The following is a 23,401-nucleotide window of genomic DNA, read 5'->3' as shown; positions in this document are numbered from 1 at the left end:
AAAAGTATAGTTTACAAACAAATTAGAATAACATTTCTTAAATCACCACTAAATATTCAACGATGTATTTAATTGGATGTTATTTCTATCACGACACCATATTCAAAATAGTATGGATTTATTCTTTATTATCACTATGTACATTAGACTGGCAATATTTACATACAATTATAGATTGATTTTCTTGTTTAAATGATCCGAATACAAAGACAAATTTAGGCCTTTAGCAACACGATTATATATATATATATATATATATATATATATATATATATATATATATATATATATATATATATATATATATTCTTCAACATTTTTTTCTATCAACGATAATGTAAAGTATATATATTAAACTGAAAAGGTATAATACGTATTTTGAGACTACTAACTGATGATTTACTTTTAAAAAACATCACTTAATCTCATCTAAGCTCTCTATCCCGTCACTTCTTGTAATAAACGGATCATTTTTTAACAGCCACTCAGCTGTTGGCCTAAACTTAGATTCCCGCTGTAAAATCCTTTCTAAAAACTCCTTCAAGTAAACAGATGACGATTCGGGTAGCTGATAACTCGGTGGGTTGCCCAAATACGACTGGAAGACAATTTGCTCTGTTGGAATAGAGGAGTTCGGTTGTTTCCCGTTAATCATCTCTAACACTGTGCAGCCAACACTCCTGTTGAAAGAAATTAAATTGATTCAATTATTTGTCACAGAAATTTGTTCTAAAATCTGTATTGTGTTTCTGATAGTATGAGACGTTGCTATCTAAAGGAGGTGGACATTTTGATTTGGTAATAAGACTATCTCAGAATGAAATGCGACTTATTATTATATTGTAAATATTTTTAACTTAATTTATAGACTTAGTTTAAAATAAACAAAAAATGTTTAAACAAAACAATTAAGTAGTATTATCTTCTTGAAAGATAAAATTCAGATAAAAAAATAAAATGTAATTTAATTAAAACTATTAATGTAAAATTTCAACTAATCACATACATATAGATGACGTCTGTCTAAACTAGATTCAAAACAAAACAAGCGAACGGAACTGGACATTTTTAATAACAAACGCAACTCGAATTTAAATGTGGATATTAATTAAGATAACTGTTTTAATCATATATACTTAACATCAAAACAATATTGCTTTATTTGCCGATTTTAATTTGGCGATAAGCACACTATTATAATCTTATTATAATATTGGAAAAAGAATATTCGTATTTTTAGAAATGAGATCGGATATGCTCACGTATATTAAAAACAACTTTAATTAAAATCTATTGACTAAAAACATTTTCATTTTTAAAAGAGATAAAAGATAAACCCCATAATTGACTTAATATATTTAAAACTTAAGCTATTGAAATATAAGTTTACTACAACGTAAGCAAGAATTCTTGGATGATAATTTAAAAAAAAGATTTAAGTGAGGTTATAAATGCTGCTCTTTTTTGTATTAAAGTATTAACATGTCTGATCAGTTGTTATCTTGTAACCACTGAGTTTTATTCTTCACAACAATTTAGTCACATATAATTTATTTAGGGGAAATCGCCACCGTCCTGGACAAAACAGAATATAAATACGATTTATGTAGCAAATTTATACTTTCTCAAGTCTCCGCTCCTAAACACCCCCCCTCCCTCCCCCGACCTAGAGATTTTAGTTGTATCACCCTTGGCAATTCCAATGTTCCCAGCAGCATAAAATGTCAGAAAAAAGTATTTTAATAGAATTAGTACCATATATCTGCCCTGCTTGTGTAGTTTTGTATTACGTTGCCTTCTGTATAAATCACTTCTGGTGCCATGTATCGCACTGTCCCAATTTCGGTAGAGACGCCATTGGCATCAATAAACTCAGATAGACCAAAGTCTGTAATCTTTAGGTTCCTGTCATCTTCCATAAGAACGTTGTTGCCTAACAGAAAAAAGGTTTAGTTTTTTCTATTTTTTTATAAATTTACACATGGACCATTTTAAATACGTTTGCCATGGTTGGCACATACATATAAGTATTAAAAGACAAAAAAGTTTTAAAAACAATTTCGGTGGTCATAAAAACCTAGAAAAAAAAACGCCATTCTGATTTGTTCGACTTTTTTTACAAATGCAACGGGTTTTCTATTTACGCAATTAAAACAATCAAATTTACAATGCTTATATTTCAGTATATATTATAACTTTTGTCACGCCGCCTTTATATAGGACTACTGTACTGATCTTCAAGTTACCAGGTCCGAAAACATTGCACTATACATTATATACGAAAATGTAAAAAAAAATATTTGCTTATTTGTTTTCATAAACCATTTTTCTTTGAAAGCCAACAAAATTCCCTCGTGACAAAAGTTTTATTGTTATATTAAGAATGTACTGAGAATACGGTGGAAAAGTAGTAAGCTTTTTATTGTAAAAAAACTGCGAACTAAGAAAAACCGGAAAAACTAACAAAATAGCATTTGAGTGTCATTTGTAAAGCAGTTAATAGCTTTGGTTGTTTCTGATTAGACGCAACTTACAATTAATGAATGTCTTAGAATTGCGGCTTTCCAATTATGCCAAATTTAATATGGTGGCGGATTTCGACATTTCACAGCGAAAGTGTAATATTAAAAATTATGACAATTTTTTACTTTCTCGTATATACGTAGTATAAAGAATTGTAATCGTGCAAAAAAAAAAATCGAGATTTTTACAAATCTCGACGTTTTACACCTCACTGATACGGAAAAACATAATTTTGCAATCTTGTCCGTATGTCTGTGTGTGTGTGTGTGTGTGTGTGTGTGTGTGTGTGTGTGTCTGTGTGTCTGTGTGTCTGTGTGTAAACACGATTTCTTGAGTACCGTTACAGCTAGGTTGATGAAATTTCATATATAAGTATTATATCAAAATCGTAGATCCGTATCAACTTTTGAGCGATTTCCGATAACCGGAAGTGGTACTTTTTCTACTTTGAATTTTTCAAAAGCCTATAACTTGAGTACTATATCAGATAGATAAATGAAATTTCACATGTAAGTAAAAGATCTAATTCTCTACCTTCTATCTAATTTTGAGTAATTTCCGTTGACCGGAAGTACTAAATTACGCTATTTCCGAATTCTCAAAAAACGCATGTAAATTTATAAAGTACTAATAATATTGCGCACTATTACGCACATTTGGTTTTGGTGCTCGCTTGGTGCGCAATTTTTTTTTCTACTAGATTTTATTCTATTTTTAAAAGTTTAAGTAAACAAAAATCATGTCTATATTCCGAGTTGACATCCCACGTAGTGTTATATTAGAATATTCGAGAAAGTTTAGGGGAGATCACTCCCGGTTTATTCATATATGGGGTCATAACATTTTTTAAAAATTATGTTTTTCTCATTTTTTTTTAGAATTAAGAAATGGACCAAATAATCCAAAAGTAAAAAAAAGACAAAAAATCTGAATTTCGTTAATTTTTTTCTTTGCGTATCCCCTTAAATAAAAAAAAAAAACCGATTTAATCTTTTAAAGTGACCAGTAGCGTACGCAGAGGGAGAGCATGGGGTTGTCTTTACGAAGAATAATACAATTAAATAAATTGAAAACAAGTTCCACAACAAACCAAAAATAAAATAAAATAATAATAATAAACCCATTACTGAAACTACGAATTAAAAACTATCATGTTATGTACACTAAATATCACATTTTTAACAACTCATGGCAAATAGATCTATATCCTAACTGTTGGCTGACTTTTTGGCCCCTTTTGGTCCACTTTAGCGCCAGTTTATCTGCTGTTTGTATTATTCCTGTTGGATGTAGCCCGAAAGGCACTTGCCCGAATGCCGTTTGCTCGAACGCCGATTTCCCGAATGGACACTTGCCCGAATGCGACAAATGCCCGAATCGTCCATTCCGTAAATCGGCCTTCAGGCAAACGCCATTCACGCAAGTGTCTTTCCGGACAACGTCCGTTTCCCATATATGTATATGTATATATATATATATATGTATATATATATATTTATATATATATATATATATATATATATATATATATATATATATATATATATATATATATATATATATGTATCACATTTTTCTCGACTAGCCGCTCCCCCTATCACGAAAACCTGTATACGCCTCTAAAAATGACAAACAATCCCCAATTGATGGCATATAATATTACGTTGGTTTAAGCTTTTCCATTTAGGTTTTAAGACAAACAATAAGTATGGTATTCATAATTCTGTTCGTAATTTTCAATAATTCTAACTCAAGCTTTTATTTTTCTTTCTTTCACAATAGTAATTAAAACACCTCCAGGTTGTTGTTTTTTTATAATTCCTATTGATATAAATTCTATATATTTATGCCACTAACCTTTAATATCTCTATGTAGAATGTTGTTCTGATGCAGGTACTCAATACCTTCTAGAATTTGAATAGTGAAATGGCGTGTCAAGTTTTCACACAAACGTTCTCTCTTAGATATAAATGCTGCAAGCGTGCCCTATTGTAATTTCAAGCTAAAATTAGTCATCGTTATAGTTCTTACTAAAATCTTTGATATATCATTAAAACTATATTTAGCGTACGTTTGCTTACACTTTTCAGAAATTCTAAAAATATATAAAATGCATCCTCTGTTTTCTTAAATCCATGAAACTGAACTATTCGTCTGTGCTTTACTTTAAGTAGAATCGTTGCCTCTTTTATACACATATCCTGGATAAAAAAAATTAAATAATTTTCTGTCACAAAACTTTAAAAAATTTTTTAGGCCCTATCTATAATATAAAGCTGGTGGTAAAGTGTTAGATGTTAGAAGAGGACATTATGTTAGAATATATAATTAGCATGGATTGCTAAAATGCACCGTGGTAGGTAAAATATGGATATTTTAAATATTGCCTTTTGTTTATTTTATGGATAGTTGGGGTATTAAAATCGTTTACTATGTTCAATCAGGCCGGGTTAAATTTAGTACCGGGTAAGACTGTGAGCACCATGTGTTTACGTTTGTATTTATGTTGCATGTATGTTATGCGTTTGCGTTTTCGATTGTGTTTTTTGTGTTTGCATTTGTATTTGTATTGTGTTTATTTTTGTTTTTTCTTTTGTGTTTGCGTGTTGCGTTTGTGTTGGTGTTTGTGTTTTTGCATATGTGTTTTTTTTATTGCTTTTGCGTTTGCATTTGGTTTGTGTTTTGTTTTTCTGTTCTTTTGTTTTTGTGTTTTCTTTTGTGTTTGTGTTGTGTTTGTGTTGTGTTTGTACTTGCTTTGTGTTTTTGTTTTCTTTTGTTTTTGTGTTTAGTTTAGTTTTGTTCCCAAGTTGGTACATTTAAAAAAGTTTCACCGTGCTGAGCACGGGTATGCAGCTAGTAATTAAATAAAAGAACAAAGTTAATTATATTTTTAGGCAGACAAAAATTCTGACAGTATTATTCCTTTAAACCGTCACTCTATCATTCAAACTATTTGTCTTAAAAGGACGCATTGAGAGGGGTACTCAGGTAGTAGAAGTAAGTTTACTCTTTCTTTCGTTCGTTCTTTGCAATGTTTCCAACTTACAAGAAAACTATCCATATCTTTAGTTGATGTTAAACATGATTTCTTTGCTACGAATTTTTCCTCTTTAGGCTTGGCTTCATCGATTACAATATGGACGCTACCAAAAGCACCTTTTCCTAAAGTTGATTCATTAATTGTGAAATGTTTTGGGAATTCTTCAGAAAGAACGGTGTCTGCGATAAAAAAAACAACACATTATTAAAACCATACAAAATAAGTAGTATTCAATGTTTTATTTTGATAAAATAGAACTGCGTTTCTAAATATAATTTACCTCTTTTGGATGGCAAAGTTCCAGTATTTTGTCCTGATCTCCAAAATATTGAATGGGCATTATCTGAAATATTTTTGTCTTCACTGACGGTTAACTGACCCAGTATTTCATTAAAGGTTTCGTCATCAATAAATTGTTGGCTGACATCCATACTTCTACATAATTCCTTGAGGCAAGCTGTTGTATTTTGTTGTTCTGATATATTTTTATGAGCTATAATTTCTTTCAATTTCGGCAGCAGTGGGAGAATCTGTAAGATTATTCAATTGCTAAGTTTTGTGTCTAATGCAGTGTTAAGATGTAGCGTACATGTTTTAAAATCATAAAGACTAAACATCTGCACACACAAACTGTTATGGGCTATGTACGAATACGTATATACTAATAGGAGCATCTTTAGAAAAAAAGGTGTTGCATTAAGTTAAGCGCTCATTCAATAACCTAATTGTATACTAATAACTAAGAGAAATTTATTATTACCGATTATACACAAAGGAGACAAAAAAAGATAATGAATCATCCAAAATTAAAATAAACCACAGTAAAGTAAACCGCGATATAAAGTATTAAAATACATCATGAAAATCATCCTCTCCTTCTGCCAATTTAGCCAGGCATTTCAGCAAATAATTCAGTCCTGTTCCTTGATACATTCTTGTTTTATGCCTCATAGCCTCATTTATGCCTTCAATTACAGCTTGTTTTAGTTCAGCTGTGCAGAGTTTAAAAATATAAATCTTTTAATTAAAACACCACTTAGTAAAAAATATTAAATCAGTGTTTTAGAATGTGTTCATGTGCATCAGCAGTATCGATTGTAGTAGTATAAATTTTGAATTAAAAATTAGAAGCTGAAGCCGAAATTTATATTCCTATTTTCTGTAATTTCATATTTTGTACCTCGTATAGTATAATTAAAATAGTAAATTTTACAACTTAAAAATGAACTGTTTAAAAACTAATCAAAATTCACTGTTTAAACAAAAATTACTTTTTGTTTCAAGGCAGGGTAAAATCTTTGAACAAATAGAGAGTTAATTACAATTATATAATACGTGCCTACAAGTGAATGTAAAAACTTGATTACATCTGATTCAAACATGTTATTAGTTTACCTTTTATCACCTTAGTCAGATTTTCTCCAATTAATGAAAGTAAAACTTTTGAACGAAACAAAACTCTTTTGTTACAAGACTTTATGTTACTGATGACCTTGCATAAAAAGAAAAAAAATATGACTAGACTAAATTTTTACATTAAGATAACTTACATAAAATATTTAGAATGTAATCGTTAGTTATATTATAAAAAACAAGTAATGATCTTGGCATTGTATGTTGTCACAAAATATTTATCCAAATTAATGTAAGTTTTATTTTTTTAAATAAATTTATTTTACCGAAAGTCAAGTTTTTATTACAAGATTTTATTTAGTTCGCAACGTCTGTTTGTTTGTTTGTTTGTTTGTTTGTTTGTTTACTTGTAGTTTGTATATGGCGAATCTTGTAACACAACATTATCCCACTTCTAATGCAGCGAATTCGTTCAAACTTTACAGATGAGTTCCACTTCGGTGACAATGCAAGTCTATCTTGTTTTTTTTAAAATTTAATTGGATGTTTAATTAGTCATTAAAAATTAATGAAATGGTTTCAATACTGAGCGAGATAATAAATTAAATCACTCGTTAGATTACTTTATTCAATAACTGAAGGAGAGATAACTAGAAAGGCCTGATGACAATAACAGTCTGATGAGGTGTGATTCACAAGAATGTTTACAATCATAGATCTGGTCGATCTGGTAAAGGCCGTGTGTGTGTGTGTAGGGAGGGGGGGGGGGGAGAACAAAGTTTTAAACGATTTGAAACTTAGGGGAGGTAATTAAAACTTTGGCGACACAAAATAAACAATAGCAAAACAAAATAAACCGGGAGTGATCTCCCCTAAACTTTCTCGAATATTCTAATTTAAAATTACGAGGGATGGCAACTCAGGACATGCCCTCGCTGATTAAGAGACTAAAGTGGTTCAATGGTAGTTATGTTGTTTTTGTCTTTTAAAAACACCTATTTCGGCTGAGCATGGGTCTGACCACACTATCCCTTCATATGCTAAAATGATAAAAACAGATGAACTCAACTTCACCTGCCTCGTGTCCCGCCAAGTCTCGATAGGCAACTTTATCATCTACATATAAAAAACCCAAATTGAAACAAAATTTAAAATTGACTTGGTGTGTCTCGAATCCGTACTACCCGCTACACTATCATCTCAGCTATTTAGGCACCTTATGATTCATGATGAATAAAAGACGTAGTTAAGAAACTTAAATTACGTAAGTAGGCATATTCTTTCAATTGAAATTTTATCCCAAATTAGTCACTTGTATAGCTAAGCAAACAAAGATTTTTATAAAAAATTAAAGCTTGAAAGAGTTTAATATAGATAATTATTATTGGAATATATTCTAGAATAGAGTCTAAATCTAGATCTTAGCGTCTATGTCTGGTTTTTCCGTAGAACTAGTCTAGATCTAGAATCTCTAGATTAAGAATCCAAATAGATAAAATAAATTTCATAAGTTTAGGCCGAGAAAATTGTATTGTTTACATTTCATAGCGTACGTAGATCTAAATCAAATTTGAATGAAATTGTTTATTTACTTATATTTTGAAATCGGAAGATGACGCCATTAGTTTTGTTTACGTTCCTTAGTGTAAACATTTGTGACGTCATTATTAATCGCGTTATTGTCACAACTATAAACACTTTTCCGGTTGCATAATTAAAACTGTTTTTCTACATTCGAATATGCCTTTATTTTTTTATTTTTCTTCTTTAAATAAAATTTTGTTTATACATTTAAAGCATCTATCATATTGTTTTCAACAAAAGTCCGTATCAAGTTCTCCATATATCGCTGAAGATACTGATATGATAGCCTGTGAAAATATTTTGCGGACAGATTGAGAGAAAGAGAGAGAAAGAGAGAGAGAAAGAGAGAGAGATGAAGAGAGAGAGAGAGAGAGAGAGAGAGAGAGAGAATAACGCACAGGGGCTTTTATATAATAGGATTCCATTTGCCAGAGTGTCAATTTGTGTTTTAACAAGGGTGTTAAAAATTGCTATCAGGTACAATGCATTAAACACATATGGGTAGCTTAAATACTGTACTGAAATAAATGAGCCCTAAATTGTACGTGGTTGTCTTATCTGACAATGGTTATTTTTCGTTCATAGGATGCACACTAAGAAAAGAAAAACTATTCAGATATTCTATTCACTAACATGTGAGCCTAAATAATATTATTAACTATTACTGCTAGATAATATTTCTTCTTACCTCAGAGGTATTAGCCCTTCGAAAATAGTCGGTTCTTTTGGTCAAGCAAACGATGTTGTATAAAATGGACAGTGCGTAATACGTAACAAAGGTCAAGCCGGCATTCTAAAAAAATGTTTATAATAATAGATTGCACCTCCTATGATTTTACTAAGTTGTGTATCAAACAAAGGAATGCAATACTTTAATTACAGTTAAATAATATAATATAATAACTACCTGTAAATTATTCTGTCTGATGAGACATGCTGTCAGTGTGTCAACGATATTACATTCGGCAATACCCTTAAGAGATACATGGGGATAAAAATGCATTCTAATTAAAAGTTCTTAGCGTTAAGCAATAAGTAAACCAATAAAGGGTCAGGAAAGTAAACGCCTTAAGGAACGTATTTTACTAAATTAAAAAAAAAAACAGGCTATATTCTAAAGAGATTATCATTTATAAATGAGTATAGGAACCCTACAGTTTTACCTGGGCGAATCGACGTAGTCTTGTACTGCAGAAAGTTAAAAACTTTAGTAAATAAACAGCTAAGTAGTCGAAATCTGTTGATCTTATGTTCAGTAGATCTTCTTCATTCATGAATTTTATCGTAATTTCTGCATATATATATATATATATATATATATATATATATATATATATATATATATAATATGTAAAATTATATCAGAATAAATTATATCAGAATAGATTATATCAGAATAAATTATATATTGAGGATATATATATATATATATATATATATATATATATATATATATATATATATATATATATATATATATATATATATATGTATATATATATATATGTATGTATGTATGTATGTGTGTGTGGCCTATAACTGTGTAAATTAGTATACAATGTGCTTATGCAGTATTGTAGATTTCGTTCAAAACATGTATTACATGTTGAACATAGCATGTCATGTGTTTGTATATTTGTTTATGTGATTGCGCGTGTGATTTGAATGTAAAAATGGATTATTGATCTGGCTGATTTGATGTTGTGTGAACTATAAATACATATCAATAATATTTCTGGTAATTTTTTAATATTTAAAATTATATTTTAATAATATGAATTTTACATTTAACGATACATTAAAATATCGACATATCGGCAGTTTTATATATCTTTTCCCTAAAGGCGATCAGTGAAGTTGTGTGTTATTTTTCTTACAAAAAATATCTATTTTTTATTTATTTTTTTAATTTTTATACAAGCAACTTGTGTTGTTGACAACATATTTACTATGCCATAGACGCTTTTGTTTGATTTAGCTTGTGAAAACAAAGGTGTGTGGTAGTTACGGCGCGCATTAAGTACAAAGTACAAACATTTTGCTATTCCTTTAATGCTGTGTAATCATAAACGTTTTATATTTGTAGTATAGTATATAATAATGCAAAACTATTTAAATACATTAAAATGAAATAAATCAGTGAAATATCAGTCAAAATAAATAAAATTAATACAAAATTTGACATTCAAATAGTATATTTTGCAAATAAAAATGTCTATTTTGTAACATATAATAGCCATTTTTTCTGGTTTTCTCCTTAGATATGAGTTTATTACCAAAATGTCATATTCATTTTTATGAATATTCAGCTTCCGTTATATATAATTGCGAAATACTAACTACAAATCATTTTAACCAAATATGTTATTTCACTTAGCATTAAAATATAATGTTGGGATTGTCGTAAGTTTGTGCGGGAAGAAAGGTAAGAGATAGTTTCTGTGGCTTGGTACAGATAACACAATTATTGGCTATGTTATTCTGTCTGTATGACATCTATATATATATATATATATATATATATATATATATATATATAAAATTTTCTTCATGGGGACTATGCAAGACACCAGGTAAACGCACGCCGTTACTCCCCCGCTCTCTAGGCATATAGCTACCACCCCCACCCTCTACAATCGTAGAGCCGGGTCGGCTATTAGGGACAGATATTTTAGTGTTTAAGAGATTTGAATCTAAGGAGAGGTAATATCAAGTTCTGCTTGATCTTTTCATTGTCGTCTGTAAACTGTTGACACGGACAGCAGCTTCCACGGGGACGGGGGAGAGGGGAGTAGAAAGTGAGGGTGAGGATAATCGTCCTTCACGGGCTACTGATAGTATTCAAAAGCAAAATATTTTCAGTCGCAGCATTAGGGGTGTCGAATTCACAAATTATGAATTACTGAAAAAATAGAAAGTAAAACAACTAAATAGCGGCGTATGCTACTTCGCGGGTCAGCTTGTTCTATATAATAGCTTAAAAACCCAGCGTCAACTAGCTTTCAATTCTACCATTTTATCAAGGGTAATGAATTGGGACAAACGATTGAATTTCTCAATTTACGCCTTTTCCATAAAGATTTTTTTATTATGAATGGATTTGCACATAAACAATAAACAATATTACCTATTTTTCTACAGGCTTGCAACAAGTTAACAAATATAACATTACATTTTGTAACATTTTTCTCACAATATTCTTAATATAACAATTTTCTACGACTATATTTTAAATATTTGTACAAATTTCGACTTTTTTTGCACGATTACAAAACTTCCTCTGTATTTCATATACGAGAACATTTTTTAAAAAATCATTTAAAGAACATTCGTGTTGCATCTAAATAGAAATTATAAGATGAGCTCACAATTGAGTTCTAGGTAACAATGGCAATGATAAAGAAGCTTTTACCAGTATATTTATACTGAGAAAGTAAATCCACAATGTTAATCATTTGGTAATTGCGACCACTGGAAAACAAGCTGACGAAACAGAATAATATTCTATGATGAACGTAGAAAGAGAATGCATTAAATGTTTTCATTGCTGTATATTCCTCTAAAACTTCAGAAATGCTATTTAGTAGGAAATCCTCAGTAAGTATCTGCAAGAACAAGCATTACGTGAACATATTTTTAATTTATGAATGTGTTTATTGGAATTAAAATTAAATCTATTTTAATAATTTTAATAGTCTTAAAAAATTAAACATTTGACGAAATCAAAGAGGATTAAATTTTGTGCAAGAAAAAGCATACAATAAGAGATTTTTCAAGAATTTTCTTCTATTAGGAATATTAGAGTCTCACAATTTTTACAGATTTAAACAGATTGTCGCACTATTTATTAATGCAACAACTCTTGACATTAATCAAGTTTTTGCGTTTGCATTTCAAACCATTTACAATGCGTTACAGTAGTCGAGATTGTTTTATACCTACATGGCTATTTTAAATTAGATTTAGCAATTTCGTTTATACATTAAAAATGTATTAATTTCGAGCTCATTATTTTGGTTAATCTGTATTTATTGTTTTAAAGTCAAAGATATATTCAATCTAGAATCGCTTTAAATGCTTGCTTAGCTGCTTAATTTGCATAAATACTATGCGCTTATGATAAAAACTAACTGATAAGATATTCATCATTAGCTTGCTCATATGTTTTTGTTCAATTAAAATTAAAATTCCTTTGGCCGAATAGAGATGCAACAATTGCAAACTTTACCTGATTTCTTAGCTTTCTCAAATATATAGTTAAAAAGCTGATCATTGACCTGAAAATAAAATAAAAATGTTATATTCGTTCAATTCGACTAACAATTTAAAACTATTAAGTATTATTCGGTAAGACTGCTTACATTGTATTAAATGACAATACCGATTTTTCGAAAAACTACTCATTCTGTAATTTACGACATGCATATACTTTTTAGCTTAGAGAAGATTATCACACCTAATAATAATATAATTTTTCTAATAAACATCATTGTGTATTCATTTTTTTAATATCATATCTCATATTATTTGAAATTTAGGGTAGATAAAGTAGTATTGAAATAAATTGATATTTTGGTTGATATTTTCCTTTACTATAAAAAAACTTAACATAAACAAATTTAAAAGATTAAATCTTGCATTTTAAAGTAAGCTAAAGAACAATAACCATAGCCCTACAGACTGTGCAAGAATGTGATAGCTAACATATTATTTTGATTTTAAAATGTAGTAAAAGTTTTGTGTATTGCTAAGATTTGAGGTTTTTTTTTTTATTTTCATTGAATATTCATATTAAGATTCATAATGTTGAAAAAATTAAGTGAGAATTTTAAGCAGAAAAAAATTGTACTCTCTAGTATTTAACTGAAGGTTTGACACATTTTTCTCTCAATATTATGTAAATATATTTCTGACGCTGTTAAAATGTAAAACTTAACTGGATCGACGAACCAAAGTCGAAATAAGTATTCAAAATAAATGAACTGATCGCTAGAGTTATTAAGAAAATGTATGTATAAAACACATTTTGAATACCTCTAGGTGGAAGAAAATGTAAAAAAGATCAACAGCATTATGGTGTTTTTAATTTGTTTTCCTCAACGACCAAAGCAATTAGAATATTCAAATTTCCAATTTCAAAACGAATAGGCCTACTTTAAGTATTTTATGAAAACAAATATTCAATACTAAAAACAAGAAAGAAGTTTGAGAAGTAACCTCTTTATGTTGCAGAATAACTCATCATCCGTCAGTGATTTTAATTCCGCTCTTGATGCGATCTTTTTAAAATCATTACCTATGAGATAAAGTAATGTTTTGTACACTAAATATCTATTAAAAACAATGACATTTAAATACAAATAAAATCCTTGGTGAATTACTCGTCAATGAAATCAGTTGTACATAAAACGTTAAGTTGGTTGTCAATGGTAAAATGATATTGTTGTACCGTATTACTTGTAACAATCAGTAAAACTGTTGTAATTCAACCGGTAAATTAGTCTGAGCAACTTCTCTGCCGGGAATAGAGCAAATGTATTTTTAAGTATGTATTCAAGTGCACTAAGTCACGGACAAGGTAAAGCAATGATAAAGTTTTAGCAGCTAATGCAGTAATAGTAATAAATAAAATTAATAGTGGCAAGCTGAAGGCCTGATGACTACGCCACATTTCAATGTGCGCAGTTTATAGCTTTAAAGTAATAACAACCTGGTCCCATGACCTCTTGACTCTGGCAAGGGTTTACGGCTGGTGAAAAAAAACATCAGGTACGATGACAACATGTCAACTCAATGCCCGCGGTTTACGGCCTGTAGTAATATGAAGGGCTCAGTGGAAAAAGTACTGAAGTGTATTTTGAGAGGTTTGAGAAAAATGAGGTCAAAGTTTTTACATTGAAGATGAAATACCTTTTATTCATTTTGCTCAACTGCAAAAATTTTTTATATCCAGCACACACTGCTATATATCTGAACCAAGTTTTATTCTTGTTTTGTAAAAAATAATGATTTTGTGATAAATAAATACAAAGTTACTGCAAGAGTACAATTTAATTTATTATAGTTTTAAAACAGTGGTTCCCAAACTTTTTCGAGTGGCGACCCCCTTTTATAAAAAAAAAACGACCCGCAACCCCCATAGAATTAAAAGCCGAAATTAGTATGGAAATTCATAAGCACTAAAATAGGATTTTCTATTAGACTTTCAACATGAACTACTCTTGGTAAATGTTTTAATACCATGAGTAAAATTGCATACTATTTACTAAACATTCGAGGTTATCTGTTAACACCAACCTATGTCATTATCAACATTCAGTTTATTTCTTAATTTTGTTTTTTATCGGAGAATAGTTTTGAAAATCTATTCTCGAAAAGTCAATCAATTTTACGTTTGGGTATGAATGGTGAATACTACACCAAAATTGTGTGCAGTTTTTCATCCTACGCGAAATCATTCTGCAAATCAAAGAAATCATCTTTTAATTCATCTGAAATGCTGGCAACATCAAGGGAAGAAGAGAATGGGTAATGCGTCAATGCAGATTCTTCTTTTTTTAGCTCAGAGAATTCAAGATGCCCAGAAATCGCTTCTTTCAAAATTCTAATTGTCTCACAATCAGATTCATCTACCACACTGCAGAGTTTCTCAAATTTACAATATTTCCAAGATTTATTTTATTCGCTGATTTTGCAGCTTTGATAAAGATGCCCCGAGATTATGTTTATGTTCGAACACATCTGCTTGGTATGCTGCTTTCTCCGACCAATATATGTCGTTTTAAGTATACCAAAATGTCTTGATTCCTTTGCACTTCCAAGAACAATTTTATTTCAGATTTCAATTCAAAAACACAATTCACAACATTTTGTTTGACAGCCAGGTACAGTAGTGTAGAAAAGCAGAACCTTGAAATCTTTATACTAGTCTTTGCTTGGTTCTTTGAAGGCTCCAAATCTATATATATATAATTCTATTCTGGGAGCCGTTAGAAAACAAGCTGCAAGCGCCTCCTTGCAGTCCCCTCTCTTTCTCTCTATCACTATCACTACCACCCCCACCCCACCCCCACATTGTCTGGTGAGCTGTTGTCACGCTAAATGTATACAAAGCTAAATGTTTACAAATTGTAGAGCCGTAGAGCCGGGTTTCTATTAGGGGCAGATAATTTAGTTCGGTTTTAAACTTACAGGAGGTTACTAAGAAATAACTAAGAAGAGGCTGCTTTCACGGGGGGGGGGGGGGGGTGTAGGGTCGGGGTTAGGGGAAAGGGGGGTTAGTGTTTTAAAGCAAATATTTTCAGTGGCAGCATTGGTACTGTCGAATTCACAAATTATGAATTACTGAAAAGTAGAAAATAAAACAACTAAATAGCTGCGTATGATACGCTGCGGGTCGGCTTGTTTAATATAATTTACGACTTATACTAGCAATGGAGTCTTGATGGCAAGGGCAGTGGTTAGGGAGCTAAATTTTTTCTGTTTTCTGAAAGCCCGATTTTGACCTAAACATAGATGGCGCACCATCCGTATAAACCCCCATGGCCGTTTTAACCTATTTTAATCATCCAGTTTCAAAAAACGAATTTATTTTCTCCAAGCTAACTTTACAAAATATCAACTCTTCTTTGCTATCATCTAAATGAATATAGACAAAGATGAGCAACTGCGAACACATAATCACGTCTGTTGATTTATCAACTTGAAAAGCAAACAATGGCAAAAGCTTGATTTCAATTTAACATCTACGGACAAATTTATTTTCTCTATGCTATCTTCAAAAAATAGCAACTCTTCTTTGCTATCATATGAATGAATATAGACAAAGACCAGCAACTGCCAACACGAACTCATGTCTGGTGATTTATCAGCTTGAAAAGCAAACAATGGGGAAAGTTTGATTTAAATAAAAATGTGTTATTTAACATCTACGGACATGTCTGCTATAAGCCGCTGAATAGTATTATTAGGCAGAAATATGTGTTGCATCTTTACTGCACTGGAATCCCCAAGAATTAACTTCACCATCTTCAACATGCAGCGTTTGATGAGATTTTCTCCTATTGTGTTTTTTTTTTGTTTGGCATTTTCAATCGCAACTTCAAATGATGCTTGCACTAATTTTGTGTTTCCTTGGTGAAAACTTCCTGTTCGATCAAGTCTCTGACGTTTGCAAATAGCTTCATGCTGACGAAAGAACTCCATATCTTGTTTGGTGTGTTTCGAATGATTCGTCTCAAATGACGTTTTAGTTTTGAGGATTTCATAAACTCGTAACTGAAAATAACTTTGCACATTACGCATTTCTACATCTCTATTCCATTTCCAGTGATGTTAGTAAAGCCGAATTTTAGAATATTCTTCTAAATATTTATGTTTTGTTTCTCATTACTAAGGTTTAGTATACCAGTTGGCGACCCCCCCCCCCCCCCCCCCCCCAGAGAGCAGGTCGCGACCCCCAGTTTGGGAACCCGTGTTTTAAAAGCTTATACATATGAATCATACATATTTATATGGGTTACAACAATGCAATTATTATAAAATGAGCATAAATAATACATAACCAAGCACATGGGAGTAGGGCCGGCGGCCCTTAACTCCGCGTGCGAAGCCAATAAGAGAATCAGAAAAGAGAGAGTTTTTTGGGTTGCATCCCCTTTTAAGCATTAAAATTGGCGGTGTGTCGCGTGGACAATCTAGCCAACTAGAGAAGAGCCTGTGAGGGGGACGAGAGATAATAATGTACGCAGGGGCGGAACTACAGTGCAACCTGACCCGCAATGCGGGGTGGGGGGATGGGAGGCCTTTTAGGGGCCCTCAGCCGACCATAATCATTTTTTATAGGTGAAAAAATAATTATCTTGTAAAAATAACAAACTATCTACTACAGTAGTGATGTTCTACAGTAGCTAAGTAACACACGCTGTTTCGTACAGGAAAAAAATGTATAGGCTACATGAGTTGTAATGTGAAAGATGGGCAAACGTTCAAACCACTTCCATGACTTATTTCCTTTTCTAAATAGTCAAATATGTATGTTCTTAAGAAACTTTTAATAGATTGCACTAAACAAATTAAAAAGCATTTATTTCTTTTAATTATTACTTTTTTAATAAATACGTAATAAAAATGACATATTTTAAAAAAGAAAGTTAAGAAAACTAATAATATAAATGCTAAAAAAACATAAAAAATAAACATAAGGCGAGAAACCATTACACATACATGCTCTCATGCTTCATATTCTTTCGACCGACTTGTAGTTTAAGAAGCATTTTATAAGCCATTAAAACAGTGAATTTGAAAACAGACTAATAGCACTCACACAAATGGTGTGTTGTTGTAACACGTTTTAATTAAAAATAAAACTAAGAATTTTAATTTTTTTCTAATTTCGAACAAGCCCTTATTGAGTATTCTATGTTCATATTTTCGTATTTTGTATATATATATGGGGCCCAAAGATTTTTTTTGCGGGGTGGCCCTTTTTTTCTAGTTCCGCCATTGAATGCACGTAGCTGTTCGGGGGGTGGGGGGGGGGGGGGGAGTAATAGTGCAGGTAGAGGGTGGTGGAAGAACAAAATATAGCTAGTCCTAAACGGTTTTACCGTCACATTGGTTTCGGAAAGAAATTTAGTCAACGGCCCAGCTTGATTTTTAGAAGAATCAGAAAGTTCAACACTGAAGATCATCTTAATTTAAAACCGACGTCGTTAAAACAGTGAAAAAGAAATATATATCTTACAAAATAAAAGCTAATGGCATGAGAACAAATTACTCAGGTGTCGTCCATATATGACGTCACACTCGAAAGGGGGAGGGGGGTCCGTAATTTTGTGACGGTGTGTGATGAGAGGGAGGGGGATTCATATTTCGCGTTTTAGAAAACGGTTTTAATAAATTAATAATAGGAATTGATTAAAATACTCTATGTTGACGGAGTTCAGACAAGATTTTGGAAAAAAAAAACAGTTTTTTTTTTTTTTTAAATTCATCTACGATTTTGAGGGGGGTTGAAGGCTGAGGTGTGACGTCATTTTAGGGGGGGGGGGGGGCGTCTGGCTTTTTTGACGATGTATGATGGAGGGGAGGGGGAGGTAAATATCGTGAAAAAAGCGTGAAGTCATTTATGGATGACCCTCACAGAAAATTATCAAACGATTACGACAAAGTTGTGGCTTGCGATAATATGGACAAAAACATAGTAATAAGGTAACTAGTTAAAAAAAACGATTTACATGTGCATCGACAGCTAACTACGGAAGGTGCTGAATAAACAGAATAGTAAGTTTGTGGAAAGAGCGTAGTTTAAGGATTGAGCTTAAACAACAACAAGAAAGTAGTGATATAATTTTATTGACATTGTTATGGAATTATTAAAAAAACACCTGAAAGATTAATTTATATTAAAATCGTACAGTTGGATAGAGCTTAATGTCGGGTTAATAATGCAAGTTGAAAGATTAATAAACAGCGAAGTTTTTATGCTCAAAAGGGCTCTAAATCAACTGCCCGAGCTAAAAAAAACCTATTGCTAATACATTAAAGTATAATATTTTTGACAAGGCGTCTAGTCGAGATTTATATTATCGGGGGTCTTTCTATTTACTGGTAACTTTCTCAAGATGACAGCCTTTATCATGAAAAAATATTTTAGAAAAGCCCCTGATGCATGCTTATATTCGCCCTTAGGTACTCTTAATTAAATACAAATAAATACAAAAGGCTTGTTAATTGTTTTTTTTTTCAGGTAAACTAACCCCTAAACTAGCTTTTGTTGAATTTAAAGTCTACATATGTGATGTGTTACAGATAAGAGATCAATTAGAGCTACAATTAATTTCGACGTGTATTATAGTTCAATGGGTAGTCCATAATCGACATTTCAGTCTTTGAAATGATTAGGTCAATTTTTTAACAATGGGTAGTGTGTGGAAAAACGCGGGATAATAAGATCGCCTCCAAAGCAACTGCAGTAAGACATGGCACCATCCCAATAAACACCGTATATATATATATATATATATATATATATATATATATATATATATATATATATATATATATATATATATATATATATAAAGCAAGGTGGTCGGGTGCCCGATTGGACACTTTCCGGCGCCGCAGGCGATTCAAATTTGGCAGGATCCTGCCTTGGGGCAATGGAACACGAGGGCCGGTGCCGGTTGGCCGTAAAGTACTCGGAGAGGGGACTTTTGCCAAACGACCAGCCTTGATATTTTGTGAGGTGGTAGGAGAAAGCCTAGGGGTGTTAGAAAAAACTCGCCATATCCGGGAAAAATCAAGAAATGGGTCAAAACTGACCAGTCCTATTTCTTCATGTAATCTTTGTATTTTATGTGAAAAGCAGAGGGTAATTTCAACAAAGATTTTAGGGTACTTACCCTCTGTGCATCAGACTAATGTTTAGCATGCTCCTAGGTAAATGGCTAGGCCGTATGGGAAAATTGTCGGTTGGACTCAAGCATTCGGCGAGGGCTAAAAAATGACCGCGAGTGAAATTCTCTTTATATGAGCTATATTACGAAAAAAGAAACGACCCCCCTTGATATTTTGTTAGGTGTTAGAACAACGCCCAGTGGTGTCAGAAAAATCTTGAAGGGTCAAAACTGACCAGTCGTATTTCGCTATATAATCTTTATATTTTATGTGAAAAACGGTAATCTCAACACAAATTTTAGGGTAATTCACCTCTGTACATCTGGCAATTTTTTGGCATACACTTCTATAGATGACTAGGCGGAATGGAAAAGCTGTTGGACAGACTCTAAACCCCGAGGAGGGCTAAAAAGTGACCGCGAGGGAAATTCTACTTGTATGATATATAGGCCTATAAATATATATATATACATACATACATATATATATATATATATATATATATATATATATATATATATATATATATATATATATATATATATATATATATATATATATATATATATATATATATATATATATATATATATATATATATATATTGACGAACGATTCCCCAAACTTTTTGTGACGTCGTTGACCGACCATGGAGGGTAACAACAACTTTTATTCCCGCTTTAGATTTGTTAGATTTGTCCAGATGCCGTATTTTCATATATAAACATATGTTTAACGAAGACTACGTAATTTGGTCTATGAATAAAAATTTTAAAATAATTTTTATATTATTTTTAAGAAAAATCACAAAGTATAGCATTCGTTGAAATATATATTTCGTTATAATTTAAGATATGTATTGCAAAAAAATTGTAAAATTAATAGCGAAAGTGAATTGAATATATTTTTTTAATTATACAATTAAGAAAGCCTTTGCAGTTCTAATAACCTCGCGAGTAATAACATTGCGAATATTCCATCAAGGTTTACATGACATGAAACGACTCAGACTGTTTAAACGTAGGCTCTAAGCACTCCGGATAACAGCGAATAACTAATTAATTAATCATTCAAAGTCTCAAAAGTTTAATGAAAACCTAAGCAAAGCTATGCAGTATGCCTAGTAAATAGATACAGATATAAGGTTGGGATAGTACTTGTACAGGTACAGGTACAGTCAAAGGAAGAGGTACCGTTCATATAGTCAGATGTGCATATATAAGTATTTGTATTGGTTTTTGTGTAGAAGTATATTTTGGTGTACGTGTACGTGTACGTGTACGTGTACGTGTACGTGTACGTGTACGTGTACGTGTACGTGTACGTGTACGTGTACGTGTACGTGTACGTGTACGTGTACGTGTACGTGTACGTGTACGTGTACGTGTACGTGTACGTGTACGTGTACGTGTACGTGTACGTGTACGTGACGTGTACGTGTACGTGTACGTGTACGTGTACGTGGATTTTTTTACGGACAAAAAGAAACATCCCAGTTAATAATCTAACCTTGGTTAATTTTTCTATTAAAATAAAACGTATTAGATGGCCCTCAGCGGCCCAATGTGAGCCTTTGGGGGCCAAAACAGACATTTTATTTGCAGCCTAATCGCACCCTACCAGAGTGATTCTATTTAGTAAGCGTTTGTAACGCCCCATCTATCCATTGTCTATCCATTGTCTATCCATTGTCTATCCATTGTCTATCACGCTGTTTAGACCTAATATATACACCATAGCGCTCACGGGAAAGATCAGAACGCCAAATCGCATCCTACCGGGGGGTCGCTCATGCAAAATTAAATCTCCCTTCCCCACCACCAACCCACCCCTACTCCTCCCTCCTACCCAAGAAACCTTCTCGGGAGTATTTATCAACTCTCTAAAGTTTTATGGAACGGGATAAACTGTGTCGAACCACAATCGTATATATATTTCTATATATAACGTATATAGAGAAAAATCCCACCATTCCGCGGCGCCGCCCATGCTAAATTAAAAAAAAAGATTTTTTTTTACAGAAAGTAGGGGCCTACATTTAGATTTCCACACAGAATAGAAGCACGGGTATGTAGCCTTTATATACAAACTATTATTTCTACACAGTGGCGGAACTAGAAAAAATGGGCCACCCCGCAAAAAATTTTTTTGGGCCCCCCATATATGTATATATATATATATATATATATATATATATATATATATATATATATATATATATATATATATATATATATATATATATATATATATAAACACACAATACGAACATAGGATACTCATTTTTGGCCTGATTGGGTTTGAAAAAAAAAATTCAATTAAATCTAATCACAACATGTCATGTGTATCAGTGGCGGAACTAGAAAAAAAGGCCCCCCACCCGAAGAATTTTTTTTGGGCCCCTATATATATATATATATATATATATATATATATATATATATATATATATATATATATATATATATATATATATATATATATATATATATATATATATATATATATATATATATATATATATATATATATATATATAATATAAGCGGCTAGGTAGTGTGTCAGTCCTTCCGTCAGCGCTATAGATTTTGGGACTATAAAAGTAAACTACGCACCATGCTGTGCTTTTCAGTGCACCGCAGTGTCTTATTATAAGTATTAGAGTAGGGTTTGTTTATATAGCGGCATAGAGCTATTTTATAATTTCCACTGTTTGTACAATTTTGCATAACTTAAAGAAAATATTAAATATACACACACGGCTAAAACATATTAAAAGTATCAATGTCAAATATCATTTTCGTTTATATTCCCAGAAAAAAATGGATACATTTCAATAACATAATAACAGTACGGTAGAAAAATCAAATTAATATAACTCTTTTTTTCTAATTTTGACAAAAGAGGTAATTTAAAAATACATTAAACTCACGCTAATAAAAAATGTGAATGCAAATATACGGTCGTCATAGAAGGAATTAGTGTTGCAATAATATAATTAGCAAAATGTGAATGCAAATTATCCGGATGTGTAAGAGTAAATTATTGTTAGAAAATTATAATTAGCATGGATTGATAAAAGGCAATCTTTTATTTATTTTATTCACTGAATGTAGGCCCTACTGTTTATTACTTATAATTTTTAATCAACTATTCAGCACTATTATAGACGCGTCATCACGTTCATCAGGTGCGCAATGGTTTTAGTTATGAAACTCTATTGGGTGTTGAAGTGGAGTCCAAATGGAGTCCTGCCGGTTGGCGTTTTTTTAAACCAAATCTGAATATTTTTATTAAATCTTTTTTTTTAAGTTAGGAAAGCTACTTTCGCTTTTGGCTTCAAAACAAACTCAAGAATTTAGAATCAGAATTTCGTGAATTTAGATCTAGAAATCGAGATAGAAAATTAAAATCTAATCTAGATTCTAGATCTAGATCTAGATAAAGAATTGACTTTTCAGATTTTAATATAGTCTAGAATCTAGATTCTAGAATTA

The 23,401-nt window shown here is 31.5% G+C and overlaps 2 protein-coding genes across 2 annotated transcripts in view; both read right to left on the bottom strand.

Annotated features, from left to right (window-relative positions):
- Positions 1-293: 293 nt before the first annotated feature.
- LOC131931810 (uncharacterized) lies at positions 294-7,438 on the bottom strand. The gene is made up of 8 exons (XM_059288662.1): positions 6,960-7,438; positions 6,420-6,556; positions 5,845-6,094; positions 5,571-5,743; positions 4,606-4,725; positions 4,381-4,510; positions 1,756-1,933; positions 294-680 (listed from the first exon to the last, which is right to left on the bottom strand). The coding sequence occupies exons 2-8, from the start codon at positions 6,513-6,515 to the stop codon at positions 416-418; spliced, it is 1,212 nt and encodes a 403-aa protein (XP_059144645.1). The 5' UTR covers positions 6,516-6,556; positions 6,960-7,438; the 3' UTR covers positions 294-415.
- A 1,617-nt stretch (positions 7,439-9,055) lies between these two features.
- LOC131931807 (uncharacterized) overlaps positions 9,056-23,401 on the bottom strand; it is a 31,896-nt gene continuing 17,550 nt past the window's right edge. The window contains exons 2-8 of the mRNA XM_059288659.1: positions 13,719-13,797; positions 12,730-12,778; positions 11,914-12,106; positions 9,665-9,792; positions 9,409-9,474; positions 9,190-9,294; positions 9,056-9,094 (exon numbers count right to left, since the gene is read on the bottom strand). Coding sequence (XP_059144642.1) covers positions 9,056-9,094; positions 9,190-9,294; positions 9,409-9,474; positions 9,665-9,792; positions 11,914-12,106; positions 12,730-12,778; positions 13,719-13,797 — 659 coding nt within the window. The remainder of the gene's footprint in view (positions 9,095-9,189; positions 9,295-9,408; positions 9,475-9,664; positions 9,793-11,913; positions 12,107-12,729; positions 12,779-13,718; positions 13,798-23,401) is intronic.

The sequence above is a fragment of the Physella acuta genome, unplaced genomic scaffold, assembly GCF_028476545.2.
Source record: "Physella acuta isolate Inbredline_101_S28 unplaced genomic scaffold, ASM2847654v3 ptg002036l, whole genome shotgun sequence".
Lineage (NCBI taxonomy): Eukaryota > Metazoa > Mollusca > Gastropoda > Physidae > Physella > Physella acuta.
The sequence above is the reverse complement of the archived record's forward strand: the minus strand, read 5'-3'. Positions and strand labels throughout refer to the sequence as shown.

Bases quoted from the DNA above. Each gene is read 5' to 3' on its own strand.
- LOC131931810 (XM_059288662.1), bottom strand. From the start codon at position 6,515: ATGAGGCATAAAACAAGAATGTATCAAGGAACAGGACTGAATTATTTG. The intron at 6,095-6,419 runs GTATTTTAATAC...ATAATCTTACAG, and splicing joins GAGAGGATGATTTTCATGAT to ATTCTCCCACTGCTGCCGAA. The intron at 5,744-5,844 runs GTAAATTATATT...TTTTTATCGCAG, and splicing joins AACTTTGCCATCCAAAAGAG to ACACCGTTCTTTCTGAAGAA.